General features: G+C 37.3%; 1 protein-coding gene across 1 annotated transcript; it reads right to left on the bottom strand.

Moving 5' to 3' along the window:
• Window positions 1-162: 162 nt before the first annotated feature.
• LOC103703168 (ubiquitin carboxyl-terminal hydrolase MINDY-3-like) lies at window positions 163-15997 on the bottom strand. The gene is given in 8 exon segments (XM_008785926.4): window positions 163-1272; window positions 2252-2323; window positions 5321-5506; window positions 5603-5726; window positions 11202-11356; window positions 12628-12706; window positions 15246-15402; window positions 15405-15997. Coding segments are annotated over 8 exon segments (1872 nt in total). The 5' UTR covers window positions 15688-15997; the 3' UTR covers window positions 163-456.
• Between the last annotated feature and the right edge of the window lie 809 nt (window positions 15998-16806).

Below are 16806 nucleotides of genomic sequence, written 5' to 3'. Positions count from 1 at the left end.
GCTGCAGGGAAAAGAGCGCAAAACTGTGACCGGTGGCTTTTCACTAGGTTCTTACCTTCTGCAGGTGTTTTTAAAGAGCTGCTGTTGCGGTTATAAAATTACAGAGCTCCATTTTGGCCACGACAGGATTCCAGCTCAGAAGCACCTGCAAGAAACAATCACTCAAGATATATCTTAAACTTCCATTCCAATTGAAGTTTGAGATTTCACAAAATCACGTATACGATTTGACAAGAAAACTGACATTTCAGTGCATCATAATATAAGCAAATAAACAGAAGCCATTACAACAATCAGGCACTTTCAGTTCGAATGTAATCGCCACAAGCTGGAACAGCCCTGCATTAATATGGCCTCCAAGCTTCACGTACCGCCCCCATACGCCGGTGTTTGTGGGGAAAAGAAGAACATACCTCAATGGGACCCCATTCACGGGTTTGCACGGACTCTTTCTTACTAGACAATACTGGGAGCATCTCCAACCCAGCAACAAGTGGCACGGGCCCACCGAGTTCTAATGCAGTCGACCAGTGGTGCATGCTGAGAAGGCTGATTTAGCTCAACGATTCCACTCTCTTTCCCACTGGTATCGCTGCTTAAAGCAGTCACCATATCAGCCAGAAACTCTTCCTGGGTCCACCTCGGAGGAACCGACACGCTCAATTTACAGAGTCTTGGTCTCTGCAGCGGATTCTCGCCTCCTGCTGCTGAATTCCCATTCAATACCGACTTGGCAATTCCATTGAAATGGTAGATGTCAAAAAGCTTCTTGCCCATTAACCCAGATGAGTCCTTAAAGCCTCCCATGCTTTTATCCAGATCCAGCAGGGCCTGCCAGAATTCGCTCCATACAATAAATCCTGTACAGCAGAGGCTTTCAAGCTTTTCGCGTGGCAGAGTTATGTTGGCCTCCGTGAGAACTTGCTGAAATCCTTCCACACTGATGAAACCTCCCCCTCCACTCTGGTCCTGCGCATCGAATGCTCTCCTGATCTTCGACGCCCGTACTTCCAGCTCGTTTTCTTCTTGCACCGAGGGGTCGAGCGCAAAGAGAACCGTGTAGTGGGATTCACTTCCCACCACCCATATTGGCCACTTCGGGCATTTTAGAAACTGACCAACCTTGCAGAAATTAAGAGATTCCAGGAGGGAAAGGAACCCAACCTCCACGTTTGTGGGTATGCCTTTGAGGAACATGCCGCCACCAAGATCCATTCTGCCATCAAATACATTTGGGACAGCCCGTCCACAGAGCAGTAGATTCACGATTTCCTGAGGAATACAGGATTTGTCAGCAATTAAACAGGTCTTCCATAAGATCGTAGAAATGCTCTGCAACCAAAGCGCATAACTAAAATATTATTTTATTAGGGCAATCCTTTTAGCAATATAAACTAACTTCTTGCCCTTGCACATGATGAATGTCAATAGTACAAACCTTTTCTCTGAATACCAGAGCTATCTATCACTCAAAAACTTTTGAAACGTTATTAGCTGGATTTTTGGCTCTTATCATCTTACTACCATTTTGAACTTCTTTTACCAACCAAATACCTGCTGAAAAATCTCAACCATCAAAATCAAAAAATCTGAATTACAAAATAGAACAAGATCATGACTTTGAAATGTAAGATGCCCTAGAGCAGCCTCAGGGTTTAGAGTCGGAACAGGAAAGCAAAAGGCAACAGGCAAGACCAGAAGTTGACTTAAAATACCAAGAATAGGAAATTGTAGAAGAGAAGCAAGCACTTTAGGAATAGATATCTGAGTGTAGGAAACCCGTAAAGTTCTATTAGCTTGGAAGACAAATGATGGCTCTTCAAACCAGAATTAATTATCCACTTAAGCCACGCAATAATACAGCCCCCATTTTGATACAGATGACAACATTCTCCTCTTGTACCAAATTTGGACCTGAAGATATTGAAGGAACACTGATTGACAGTAAAATCATCAAATGTAACTAAGATTAAGGCAGAAATGTCCAAAAGGAGCTTAGCATTGGCATGAGGGATGCTTGTCCATAAGCAATATTTATTCATACAAACAGATACAATGGGACTTAACCTGATGCTTCAGAGTAGGATAGTAGGAGGACATCCATTGCTAGTCAAAGCATTCTTATGAACCATCACATGATCCCCCCCCCCCCCCAACCCTTTCTACAATATGAACTTTACTCTTTATCCAAAGAAAAAGTAAGTTGATGAACAATGCGTCCAACAATAAAAATTCAAGTTGCATGATATACCTGTGAGGCATGCCCGAATGGAGCCGTGACCAGCGGTGGGTTAGGATCATCCCTATCTGCTTGAATGGATTCCTACATTGTGATAAGGTCAGTAAAGCTTCAGCAACAGCCACCCTTAAACAACAGGTTCTTCAAATTCAAACTCATCAATTACTAGTTAGCAAGCATCAGCAATATATAAACTGAATTTTTGGGATTGTTGCTTTTGAAAAGATATTATGGCAAGGATAATAACCATTTATTACTGTAAGCGATGAAAAATGTACAGCTAGCTTGACCAAAAATATCCATAAGAAAACGAGTTTGCATATGTGAATTGTTATAAACACATGTTAATGATGCTCAGTTCACTTCTATTTTCCACAAATTTCTCACGTTCCAAAAGTGAGTAACTTTAATCATGAAATTACATAATATCATTGAAAACTGAGTTTTGCTTTTAGTACATTTAGAATTAGTGGCTTAGAAAGGCCCTTAAATTGCTGGATATAGAATAATATCTTCCTGACATCATTATCTCTAGTAAATAAACAATGAACAAGTGAAAGCTATTGGAAAATATTCTATTGCCCCTAAGAATATAGTTCAAAGATGGTCATCACAATCCCAAGGTTAAAAAATTTACAGTGAGAGAATGATGCAGCCTCCCTTCCACTGAATTCAAAAAAAATGGTAGAGGAGATTCTAAATAACAGATCCATCTTCTCAAAGCACCGATAATGGTATTTCAGAGGTTTTACCCCGGATCTGCTTGCTGAGTAAATGAAGGCTAGGATTTTTTGTCATAGTTGATCCTACCTATTAAGCATTTTTTTTAAAGAGTGAAAGACCCCCAACTAGGTTTTGGTGTGCTTCCTTCTCCTCTTCCTAGCAGACCCCACTCAAATCAGTCAATTTGATTCCACCTCTATTGTTTCACTTCCCTTCAACCTTCAACTCTGAGCCAACTTTCTTCATTCCTTAGATTCCCCTGGTATTTCCAAATCTGACCCAAATTATGTAGGAGACTAGTTTTGAGCATCTATTTGTTCCCAAGCATTTCAGTGGCATGCTTTAACTTTAGTTGGATTTATGCCCTTCGCGTTTTATCCATGGATTTTGGCTCTCCTTTTCTTGGGCATGCCAATTGTTCAGTGCCTGTATTCTTTAGGGTTTTTTTTTTCTACCTACTTGGCACGTCCTTCTTTTGGCTCTCCCATCTTGTTGTCCTATAGAAAAGTTCATATCCTCTTATCCCCCCACAATATAATTTACTGATTTTTAAAATAACATTGACCACTTTCTTGATGACTAGTTTGTTCTCCCATTCTCAAATGCTGATAAATTTTTCAAGGACATAGCTTGTAATTTTACAAAATCGACATCTTCTGTTATTTTATGATTGACTTCAACACTTTAACATGAATCCATTTCTTGTGTTGACCAAAAAAAAAAAAACATTCATGTTCTTTTGCTTCTATATAATAGACAATCCCCTCTTTTGCTTCCATGCTAAATTGATTCCTTCTACCATTTTACAACGGTCATTCAAGAACAAAGTCCCCCTCCCCCCAAATTTTTCCTTCGATGAATTTACAAATACATCTTAACCCTTTTTGCATTCCTGGGTTAATATCTATCTTTTTGGTTGTTGCATTGTAGATAATCTAAATGTGGTCTCCTAGCAGGCATCTCTGCTGTTCCGTCCCCTAGCAGGCATCACTGCTACACTCTCTGCTGCTTGTTACATCTCTCCGTTTTTGAAGTTATTGCTAATATTGTTCATTTGTGACAATGATTTGGAGAGCCTCATTTCACTTCGCTTAGAAACTACCTTGAGACTCAAGCAGCACTATATGTTCTCTCATCATGCATGCACTAGGTTTTTGGCCTTTTTCCATCTTGTTTACTGTGGAACCCCCCTTAAAATTTCAAATTTGCCAATTTTCACATCATGCATAATCAATGCTACTCGGACATATGGCAAGGTTAGAAAAGTGCCCAAGCATCTAAAAAAAAACATGACATTAAAAGCCTTAATGAAATCCAGCATGGGACACATCTATATGTTATACATGTGTTTGTAATTAAGTATGTATATATGCATATGATGAATATTTAGTTGGAGTGACTGCACTGCGAATTTATGAAATTGATAAAACATTTGCTCATAGTTGTGTTAAACAACTTAAATGTAGGCATGTTAAAAGTATACATGTAATGGTGATGACACCTTGATTCAATAATCTGAAGTGTGAAGGAGTGATATAAAGTGTTCAAAGTGTCCCAGTGGCCCACACATCAAGGAACCATACTTGGAGTATCAGGTAACAAGCTGCCAGAAGTTCTGCCTTGGAGGGATCATCATATCTTAAAGTTCATTGGCTGTTTGTATCAACAAACCTTCCAAGGCTCCACTAACTGAAAATTCTATACAGTAATCATCTCATCGCTATCATTTCCCTTGTCACCTGATCATTATGCAATAAGTTCCTCTCATACCATGTTATTGCTCAAAAAAAAAAAAAGCTTCTACTGTACCATGTCAGCTTGCCTTTTGTCCCTAATCACCAGCATCATGCTATTACAATCTCCACATCAGTCAATCGGGTGTCACTTAATATTTGCAATCATTCACTCATGACCACTCATACACAAGCAACACCTGAAGTCATCCTGTGATTCGATGTTTTTATATCCACTACTCGTACTATTGTTACCATGCTACCTCTCTAACACTTTCTTTTTCCTGTTAGTGGATTTATTATATATTGAAAACTTAATTATCATCTTCAAGATGAAATATTATTGTATAATTCAAAAATAGGGTTTTCCCCTAGAGGCACTCATCTATTCCATGCATATACTGTAAACGGGTGCATTATATACATTTGAATTAATTCCCAGAATGAAAATTGCAATTGCAAGATTTAGTTAGTAATTTCGTCAATAAAATAAGTCTTAGAAATGCCAAATATACTAGTCCAAGAAATAAAGTTAAGCAACATGTTTCTTAAGACAAGGAAAAGCAGGGGCACTAAATTCATAATCTAGTATTATAAATGAAAATAAGTAGACTGCTGCACATACCAGTCCTCGTGAAAGTAGAGCAGATATAAGGAATAGTATTGCCCCCATACGACTTCGAAATACAGGAAGTGTCGCAATAAGATGATGAAAAGCAGCTGTCCGTGAATCATATGCATTGACCCTTAGAACTTTCTGCAAATCTGAAGCTGACTCAATTGATAGGCCATCTAAGGCTTTAGATACCATCTGTTTAAATATTGCATCAACAGCGTTAGTAAAACTGAAACAGCCCCAAGTGAGTAAGCTGAAACTGACTGCCAGAAATTTAACGATCATTATCACCTCATTCTGATCAACTTTAGATCCATCATCTGCATGGTGGCTTAAAACTCCTAGGGTTGCAATCACAGCTCTTTTTTCACTCCCACATAAAAATAATATTTCAACCATACTGTGAACCAATGCTCTGAAAAACACACTTGTGGTCAGCATTTCATACACAAAAACATATGATATTAACTATAAAAGCCAGCAAAACTATCCAACTGGAGACATCAAAAGGTAGCCCACAATGATAAACAAAAAAATAAATAAATAAGTAAACTCCTACCGATCTGGGCAGAAAAGCTTAAATTCTTGATGAATTTTAAAAAGAATACAAAATCTAGAGTAAGCTCCACCATGGCTGCTTCCACATTTCATGTGACTATACATTGACATATAACTCACATTCTGACATATAACTAGCACAACAATTGAACTAATACATTGAGTGCATTAGAAGGAAACCTGGGCATACTCAGCACCAGAAGCCAGCTCAATAACCAACAATTGGTAAATCCCGCCAACCTACACACTCCGCTGCCTATCACTGTTTCTCCCTTTCAACCATTGTCAAATGAATGTATACAATGTAAAAGAACTTCTCACAGGGGTATGGGAGGGTATTAGTCCCTTTATTGCACGTAAACCCCAAGTTCGCAACCTTTCTATTTAAGGAAAGGTTACTTCAGTGTTTCTTCCATTTTCACCTGAAAAATAAAGAGAATCTTTTGAAACTGACAGTTGTATCAATTTGGATGGAAGCACTGTCTTATTAGTTTGGACTTTCCATCTGTAAATGAGCTATCTTGCCCTATTTTACCCAGATTCATCATATTATTCTTAAGCACCAGTAGGCAGCACTTAAACATAGATGGTATGAAACTTGGATAGAAGTCCATGAGAACAAATTTTTAGACATTGGAAGGATCTAACAGAGACATGTGCACAAGTCCATGCAAGAAGAATAATTGCAACGAGAAATGGAACGACTACTTAAAAGCATCAGCAACAACTATGTATGCAGGTGGCAGCAGCACCACTAACAAGCAACTAGTGGCAAAGATGCATGAATTCCAAGGAGAGATGACTGACACTACAACACCAGTGGTATATTAGGTCAGCACCATCATCTTCACTGGGATCACTAATGACAACAAATGCAAGTTTTCTTCCATTCTTTCTCCCATACACCCTTTCTTCCTTATTTACATCAAAAGAAAGAATGTGAAGGCCTCAAATTTCTATTTGCTTTTTTTCAGTCAAATTTTGTTGCATCTTTTGGAAAATTCAAGTGCTAAAACTCTCAGAGAAAGATTTATCATGCCTAGACATAGGGCAAGACCTGGCCACCATTAATTTATATAGAATTATAATAAAGGCTAATAATCTGGCTCATCCAAAGCACATAGGAGAAAAATCTAAGATTTAGATCATGTTATATAAAAAATAAATTCTTGTTTATCAATTTGAGATAATACAGTTAATCCACATGTGCTCATTATCTAGTGTACCATAACAAAAATTAGAAGTATTGCATAAAAGAAAAGAATGTTAATTATACATAATCAGTAGTTTAAGTAAGAAAAAATTGACAAACCTCCTGGCAATTACTTAAATGTTTTTAAATATGTAGAATTTCTAAAAAGGAGAGAGTTGGGATATCCTAACTTTTGAAGACAGTTTTAGTTATTCTATGTGTAATTTTAAAATTTTATTTGGTTTTTGTGTAAAAGAAACACAACTGCTAGTTGTTGTGTGAGGAAATGCATAAATATATCATTAAAACAGAATTCAATGCCAAAAATAAGTGCAATAAAAATAATTGAAACGGATAAATGGAATGGTCATGAAAAATTAAGAGAGATCCATGGCAGTTTAGAATGCATAACAAGTAAACAAAACATTACCAACATGAACTTTAATTTAGAACAGTGCCAAAAAAATGAAAGAATACAAAAGATCAGTCATTAAACAGGTAAACTAATAAGAAAACATAGTTGTGCTGTCACATTTGATAGCGGCAGCAAAAGTAAGATCCGAGCAGACCTAAAAAGAAACATAGTGTATGAATGATGTAAAGCGAAATATATTCAATAAATACCACCAACCTCTTCATGCATTAAATGCGAAACAAATTTTATTGCCAGTAGAAACTTGCCAAAATTAATCCTTTTATGTAGTTACAGACTTCCCAAGTTTGCGAGGAAATATAAATAGGGAAGTATAGTCAATTAGCGATCATCATCACTATGACCATCATCCAAGCCTTCTCCTATCAAAATTAGGTTGGTCATGGAGCAAAACTTTGTTGAGAAGACTAAGCAGATCTCTACATCCAGATGTCAACCTGATTGTATCCCATCACATATACTGATATAAAAAGTAAATAAGAAAGATATAGCTAAACTATAAGTAAGGATTAATGATGGATGGTTCTAGAAAGGAGCAGAAATCAAGGTGTGAGAGATGTAGAAAGGATAACAGCAAGGATCCATCTGAATGAGAGCTGGATAGAAGCAAAAAAGCAAAATCTACCATGTCCGGTATAACTATAAAAAAACAGAGAGGTACCAATAAAAGTATTACTGATTAAGTTGACATATATAAACCATGAGAGAACATATTTTTACTAAGATTTGCCTATGGTATTTAATAGTCCTCAATTTATCTAGAAATACAATATGATGGGAAGGTATTAAATTGTTCATAAGATTTTTAATATGAGTCTAAGTGGTAACCCATTGCAGGCTGTCATAGACGTAATATTGTAATAGAGTATTAAATGGAAAGTCAATCATGGTGTCATAGGTGTTGCAGAAAGTAAAACAACGCTAGAATTAATTGAATATTAAACAGAAACTTCAACTAGAATGAGAGGAGTCCTGAAAAAGAGATTGTAGACAAAGGAAGATAGTGCAGGACAAGGAAAGGGTACAGTGTGATTATTTCTAAAACTATAAAGTCTTCGCTAGAATTATAAATAGGGATTTAAGATTTTTTATTTGTGAAGGAGATTTGAATATGATTAAAGAGATACTCAAAATGCTAAAGCAGGTTCTTAAGAGTTTTAATTAAACTCCAGATTGAAAGGTCAATGTGCATTGAGAAAGATATGCTCAATAAGAGACCCTTTACAAGCAGATAGAGAGGCATACAGGAAGATCAAAGAGCAACGGAAATAAACATAAGAATCTAAGGAAAATTTGCCAAATGGGAAGTTCACGTGGGGCATAATTAGGATGTGTCATAGTTTAACTAAAGTTTAACTAGGAAATGTATTGCCATTTCGAGGATAAAAAATAATAGATATACCTATTCAAATACCCAAAATCATTATTTTTGGAGCATAAATCTTTCAAAATTAAAATTTTCTTTTGATATTTTTTTATTCCTTTTTCTTTTATGGGGAGGAAGTGCCTCTTGGGCTTCAAGGTTTAAGTATCAGTGCCAATAAGCATGCCGGTCACCCTTCAGCATGGTATGTCAGCATGCTTGTTCCACATTGTAGGAAAAAAGCTTCAAAACCCTTTTAATTAAAATATATGAAAAAGAGTTCAGGATATGTCGTGCCAACCAATGCTTGGCATCGATACTGGCTCAGCACACCTGACACTTGAATTGAAACCATGTTAGGCTTACAAAAAAATAGACCCAACCATGGTCATGTTTATTCAACGTGCCAAGCAATTAGTTAAGAATAAAAATTCAAGCAAGACATGCCATGACAGCTCATATAGGACTGCAGCAAACCACAAAGGCCAACCATCTCATCGTTCAATGAGTTTCTACCACATTCATTTCATGTTAGTGCTCTAACTTACACTATGCCACTTAGGTGGATATGACATTATCTACTTGACAATGAAGCATCTGAACATAGGCACCTGCACCAATGGATTTAAGTGCTAGCAGCATGGCATGGCATGGTAGAGTAAGTTTTATGCCAATGCATTACCAACACCGGCTGCATGCTAGCACTTGGTATACCATCGTGCCTGTCTGTGCCAGGCCACCTAATTCTCACATGGAATAACATGGAGCAAAATGGTATTTACCATGCTAGTGTTGTGCTAGCAAACCAGTAGCATGCAATATTTCAATCTCTTTTTGCAACACAAGCACTAGTTCATGAAGCAGCATACTGAAAAGTGAAAACCTTTTAAAAAAGGAGGTTACTCACCGCTAGGCTAAGCACCATTCGGTTGCTTTTATCATTTTATTATTTTACAATGGCATGTTCAGAATAAAAAGTTTTCCACTTGTATTTGAAGGTGATCCACTTTAAGGAGTTTTTTTTAATAAAAAAAAACTTTGTAATTAGTCACCACCTCAAGGTTTTATATGGTTTATGGGTTAGAAATGTCATATAAGTGCAATGCTTTTATTTGAAAAGCAGACTAGATTTGATGACAGTTAAGGAGCAATTTGGGCTAGGTGATATCGACAAGTCCAAAAGACAAGTGGCATAACAAAGACTGGAACAAGGTTTTCTGTATGAACCGATACAACCAAGTACCTGACATACTGTAATGACCCAATAAGATACCGGTGGACTGAAAATAATACTGTATTAACAATATGGTATATCTACTGTCTCGCCACTAGCAGCATACCATGTGTCGGTATGGGAGTGTCTCATACTATCCTGACCCATATCAATAAGCTACAAATACAGGATCTGGTATTAAGACTGAAAACTTTAGTTCAGAACATCCAAGTAACCATTAAGTGTCAAAACTATACCATATGTAATTTGCTTAGAAAATAAATGAGATCAAGAAATCATAGTTTTATTTCGAAGAAAAATTCTCATTAACTTCATGTGTCTCCCTTCCATTTTTGCTTTCCTTTTTTTCCTCACACTACCTCCTCGCAGATACATATCTCATTTCGTTTTCCACCATCAATTGCTCTCTCCTTCCCTTTTTTTAGTACATTACTCTTTCTTTTTTTTCCTATGTAAACACACCTTCCTTTCTCACTTAGTGGTTCCATCATTCTTTTCTTCCTAGTAGTCCCCTCCTTGACCAAATCACAGCTAAGCAGCAGTGAGACAGACCACTCCTATTTGTATTCTTTCACCATTTTTTGCATTACAACTTTCAACCATGCATGTTCATCATGTTTTCAGTTAGGTCAAATAACACTATCGAAAATAGAATGAAACTATCTTGATAAAATTTCAGTATTCTCATTTCTTTGTCATGAATCCAAAAGGCAAAGCATAACGGATAACTCATTACAAGTATGATAGAGAATGTTGTTGCAATTATTTCAAGTCAAAAAATATCTTTCACAACCTGCAGCTTTTTGAATTTAATAGTGACGGGCTGAGAAAATAAATTTGTTTTTCTCAGAATCAGCGTTGATATTCATGTAAAAGGAAATCATCACTTCCAACAGAGACATTATATGATACATACAAAACAAATTGATGGGTCTATAGAATCCGTAAAGACAAAAAAAAGCCCTAAAGAGTAAACAATAACAAGTTCAAAGAAGAATATAATAACAAATTAGCAACAACTTGTTCTTTAATAAGCATGACTACAATCCTTAAAAATCAAAGGAGATATGGTTACAGTCAGATAAGAGTTGTTATGGGCAGAGTAATCACCTTTCCTTTCTATCATCAGTTATAGATGCAAAATTATCAGTTGCCGCAAATGAACTTTGATAAAATCTCCTTTGACCTAAACTATACAGTGGACTATTGGCTTCAAGTTTAACCAAATCATCTGGAAAAAATAAAAGATATTTGAGGACATAGGCCTGCAGGACAAAGAGAAAAATTAATGTAAGAAAGGACCTTAGGAAAGGAAAAGAATGCTTAAAGCCAGTAGGCATATCTAAAAGGGTCCTTATACAGAATAATAGTTCAGCACATCCCTAGTCGCTGCTACACAATGTTCTACATTGAACTTACAAATAGCAACATTTGAAAGTTAAGATGCTATGAGCACGTAATCCACTAAAATGCATACAAAACTTTATAAAATTTTGGTGAGATTGCATCACAACAACCAATTGCAGCAAATTGTTGCCAATTGGAACATCTGCTTGCCAGCCACATCTTTATATAAACTGAATTGTTATGCAAATCTGGAACAGTGATAGTCCTTTTGTGGGCTTCATACAAGGCCACCTTACCATTTGATCACACATGCCTGCACATGCCTGAGCTAGTCCAGTGAAAGGTAAAAGAACAAATGGTAACGAGAAGGAAACATAAAATGGCAGCAGTACTTAACTGGGCAACACCTTCTAGAAAACTTGCAAACATTTCCAGGAACAGATATAGGCATAATAAGCATTGGAAACTAAAAACAAAAGGCTATGAAGCAACTCAAAAGCCAGTTGGTAATGGAGGCAGTATACTGCTAAAGTTTCATAGACATATATCAGTTATTGTTATCTAAGAACAACTCCATAGCATAAAGGTCGGAAAGAGGATCGAAACAGTATGAAATCCATAACATAAAGGCAGATCAACATGTTCTCTTAGCAAGAAAGACAAGGGAATTATGCAGAACATTCAAAAAGGTAAAAAATGTGGATAAGAGAAAATTTCAATAAATGCAAAAATGATCACAGAGATAGTTATCTTTATCTAAATCAGTATAAAACAAGGGACAGGGGAACACAAGTAAGAAAGGAACTAAATAAGTTTTGCACTAACATACACTATGGAACCTACAAACTGTAAAAGCAAGCATTACCCAACCATATGGTCATCTAGTAAGTTACTAAGCAAGATATAGGTGTCCTTGTACCGGTAACAAATGAATTTGAACTAAAGAATTTTGACTTTTTCCAAGCATAACGTCTTATAAATTCAGGGTATGCCATCTTTTGCAAATTCACAGGAAAGAAAACTCAAAGATTAAGCAATCCAAGGGCAAATAAATAAGGGAATACAAAATTATTGAAAGACAAAATAATCATAAGATATAGACAAAATGCAATAAGGTTGGGCAATAAAATGTCATTGCGAAGCAGAAATCGAGCGTCACATGTATAACAACAAGCAAAGAGAGTACTACCTGTAAGGTTGCCAAGACACCACAAGGACCTCCCTCATGCTGGACCAGACCTATGCATGTTTCGGGATCGGAGCTAAACCTACAAGCATTAGTTCACAGAAAATCAGCAAAATAAAGGAAATATAAGTCAGGAGTTCATTAGTACTATGCAATAAATTCTCATAACTTGTTTATTTAAGGATTATTAAAAAATATTTGGAAGTTCTAAAGCAATTAGAAAAAGGTTGAATAATAAACTATTAGACAGGTTACAGATCAAAAAGCAAAAATCCAGTGCTTCTAATAACAAATGGCTTTATAGCTTGGTTGGTAATGATATTTGTTAGTATGATGTCATACCAACAGACCCAGGTAAACACTAACCCTGCTAAGATAGGTCACGATAGGTGTGACCTGGGTCATAGAGCTGTAATTAAAGGCAGAGGACTCGTTGATGGTACAACACCATGGATGGGACATTTGAATTAGAAGAGTAAAAGTAATAAGCATAAGAATGGTTACTTCCTGCTTCTACCAAAAATCAACACAAATGCCTACTTATTGTAAACATTGCTTTCAGAAAGAAAGAAACCATTTAAAGACTTCTAATCAAGTTCAAAGCACAACGAGAATCAACAATCCAAGCCCCCAAAGAATCCACAATTCACTCAATTAGAACGTGATAATATAATCCCATCACAATATTAAATGAGAAGCAAGTACTTTGATGACAAATCAACAAACCCCTAAAGTCAATACTTCCAACCAATGTTTTAAAACCCGGTATTGGAGGGCGTACCACTTTTTGGAGAACTGGTATGATACTGGGTACAAACACATGGTATAGGCTACAACCCATACCGATGCACTATGTACCGGTACTGGTTTTCTATTGGAATGGTGTGTTATTGCTTGTGTCGTCCTATTCAGCGGTTTTCAAACCTCGCTTCCAACATTGCCTTAGCACAAGCAAGTCAACTACCAAAATCAACAACGATTAGGCCAAGCATCCCTTAAAAGTTGTACTAAGAAATCTGAATCTTACAATATGGCTCAAATTATCTTAATCATGTTGAAATTCCAGAGTTCAAATGAGAATCTTATAATTTGAATCTTGAGTTCCATGTTGCAAGCTTCAACTTTGAATATGAATCAATGCCATATAAGTATAGCTCAATTTTTCAAGTAAATGATTTTGATGTAACACATTTTTTTAGTTATGAACACTATGAATACTAGATTGACTTTTAGGCAAAAGCTTTATGGATGGAGCATATTTAAGGTTAATGTTTAGCAAAAGGATTTTCCATTGCCAGCATTGAAATCCATACCATTTTGTGCTAGAAAGTATACATATGGCAATGTGCATTAAAAAAAGGGGAAATCACTGGTAGTAGATGGCACAGTGGTGACTTAACTTTAGATTCTATCCAAAGCCTAAAAGCCTAATGGACAACCTTCATGATTTCATCCATCATGACTTTATACAACAATTATCAGACCCAGTTGTGAGACACAAAGCACACAAATCTCCAAATCGTCCCATTCTCTCTTAAATCAAAATCAAATATGGTGCACCACTAATGGAGAAACACCCCACATTGATTATTCAGTAAGATATCAAAGTCTATTCCTATGACCTCATAATTTCCTTCAACATTATCCAAACTTTGTATCCGACAGGACACAGGATCACTATAAAAAGATACGTCCTCTCCAAATCAACCATAATATTTTTGACAGCTGTTAACTCTCCACTAAAAAAAATGTTTTCCAAACGCCTCCTATAATCCTATCTTCATATACACTAAATGACATGGCAACGTTATTCTACTGAACTGACTTTGTACTCTCTCCAGTGCTCAGATGCACAGACCTTTTTGCTTAGTTCGAGGTTTGCAATACATCCAAGTTCCCTCATCTCTGACACCCTATGGGAGCTAGACTATCCAAAAAGAGCCAAGCATCCTAATCACATTTGATGATGCAATGAGGAGCAGGAGATGGACTGAAGTATCAATTAGTTCAAGGACTGGAGTTTAAAAAACCAGTATTCGTACTGAGTTAAGCTGTTCAGAATTCATTGTAAGTACTAGCATAGTCCATCAGAAGTGCATCATAAGTTCTTATCAGGACATGATAAATTCGATTAAAATCATCCATGACTATCAAATTTTAATTTAATAATTTCTCATAATATGAAGACAGCAGAAGCTAAGGTCATCCATCACCATTTTCTTTTTTTCGCTTGAAAGCCTTCCAACAGAATGTGAACCCAGTGACATTATAAATAGTATAACTCTGAAGTGTTCATGGTGTAGATGATGTCCCTCTGGGTTTTCCTTTAACACCAATGACCGACGAAAATAAAAATGAAAAAGAAAACTTTCATATATTATTTCCTGGTTCACGGAAAATTACTTAGAGATCAAAGAGTCAAGACAAATTTGCATTCTTTATTTTTTTTAAAAAAAAAGTGGTGAAATTATATACTGAATTTCCATGCCCATACTAAAAGATAATAAAACATGAAAAAATCTTTTAGCAGAGAGAAACGAAAGACTGGAAAAATGACTGAAAATTAATAAAAAAATGAAAAAAAGAGAGTAAACTTTGACAGATAGACCAGTTAGACTCGCCTGATACCCTGATTGCTCCACTGTACCAGCACATCCCTCGACACGCCACTCCCAAATACCATCAGAAACAGCTGGTCAGCGTCCGAGGGCGACAGCTCCTCCCCAGAATCCAAACCCGTGCGCTCTACCTCCTCCACCTTCCCCCCAGCGGACCCCCCACCTCGGCTTTCGGCACCGCGGGCCCCGCGGCCGCCGCAGCGATCTTGTCCACCGCCTCTTCCCTCGCGCCCACCGGTCGCGCAAGGCTAACGCTCTTGTTCTCCATAGCCCTGATCCGCTTCTCTGCCGCCGACGCCAGCAGCTCCCTCTGCAACCTCCGGTTCCGAGCCTCCACCGACTCCTCCGGGCTCTCCCTCGGTTTGCTTCGCTTCGCCTCTGGCGGCGAGCTCTGGAGGCTCATCCGCAGTGCCATCTGAAGCTCCTCATCCTCGCGATCCGCCATGGGAAACGATACCACCTACAATCCACAGAATCACAACCGGACCCTAGGGAATCGAAATCTAGGGTTCCGATGGATCGAATTAGAACGCCTCGAGAGACCGAACCAGAAGGAGATCAATCCTCGTATCGATCGGACTGTATCTATCATGGAATTTGATTCGAAAAGGGGTTGGTATTGGGATCGAGACTGGGAACCTACGGGAGGAGGGAATTAGGCGGCGAGGGTTCGTTGAGGCGGAGACTGGACAGGCGACGGGAGGCGGAGGAGGAGGCGAGAGAGCATCGGGGAGTTAATTACAGCCAAGGGTGCGCCACTTACGGGGGAGCCTTTTTCCCTCACACTCGGTTGAACAGATTTACTAAAATACCCCTAAACGCACTAAAACTTTGTGTTAATTACAACCATCCCCAGCCGTCCATCTGATTGATTACGTGTAAGTAAGCGGAACATGGCCGTTTGATGAGGGTAGTTTGTCCGTAACGAGGCAAGGTGATGGGGTTTCTTTCAAGTGGAGCCGGTCAGAACGTACAGCTAACACTTGGATGCCTGCGGGAGTATAACATTAACTACTTGTTCTGTCAGGAATAAGTCGGGGAATGATGTTAAAGAACGCAGATCCATCACCAAAAGTGTCCAATCTGATGTGGCGCCCTCTCAGTGGCACCAATCCCCACATGTCATGTGGGTTTCTGGGCTCAGTTGGTAATTGCATTGTGTCATGCTGTCATACTCATTGCTCAAACAAGGGTGCCACTTAGGCATGGAAAATGATGAATATTTTAATTGGAGTAATTTTGTATAAAACATATAATTGTTATAACATTGTTGTAATGAAAATTATATGCAATAATAGAAAAAAAAAACATTATTTTTCAAATCATTGTTTATTTAATATTAAACTAATATTTTTTCAAATAGTGTAGAAATGTGTTTGAAAAAAAGTAAAGTTTAAAAATTGTTAGTCTACTTAGAGTTTTTAGATGGTAGGGGCCCTATTTTTCTCTCTATAAAAATGCTATTTTATTTAGAGGAGCAATGCAGATGCAAATAATAACCGTTATTTTTTGTTATAATGGTCTATTGTAATACTAAATAGCTTGTTATAGTTTTCCATTACTT

This window comes from Phoenix dactylifera, chromosome 10 (assembly GCF_009389715.1).
Source record: "Phoenix dactylifera cultivar Barhee BC4 chromosome 10, palm_55x_up_171113_PBpolish2nd_filt_p, whole genome shotgun sequence".
NCBI classification, from domain to species: domain Eukaryota; kingdom Viridiplantae; phylum Streptophyta; class Magnoliopsida; order Arecales; family Arecaceae; genus Phoenix; species Phoenix dactylifera.
This window is presented reverse-complemented; position numbering and strand designations above follow the sequence as displayed.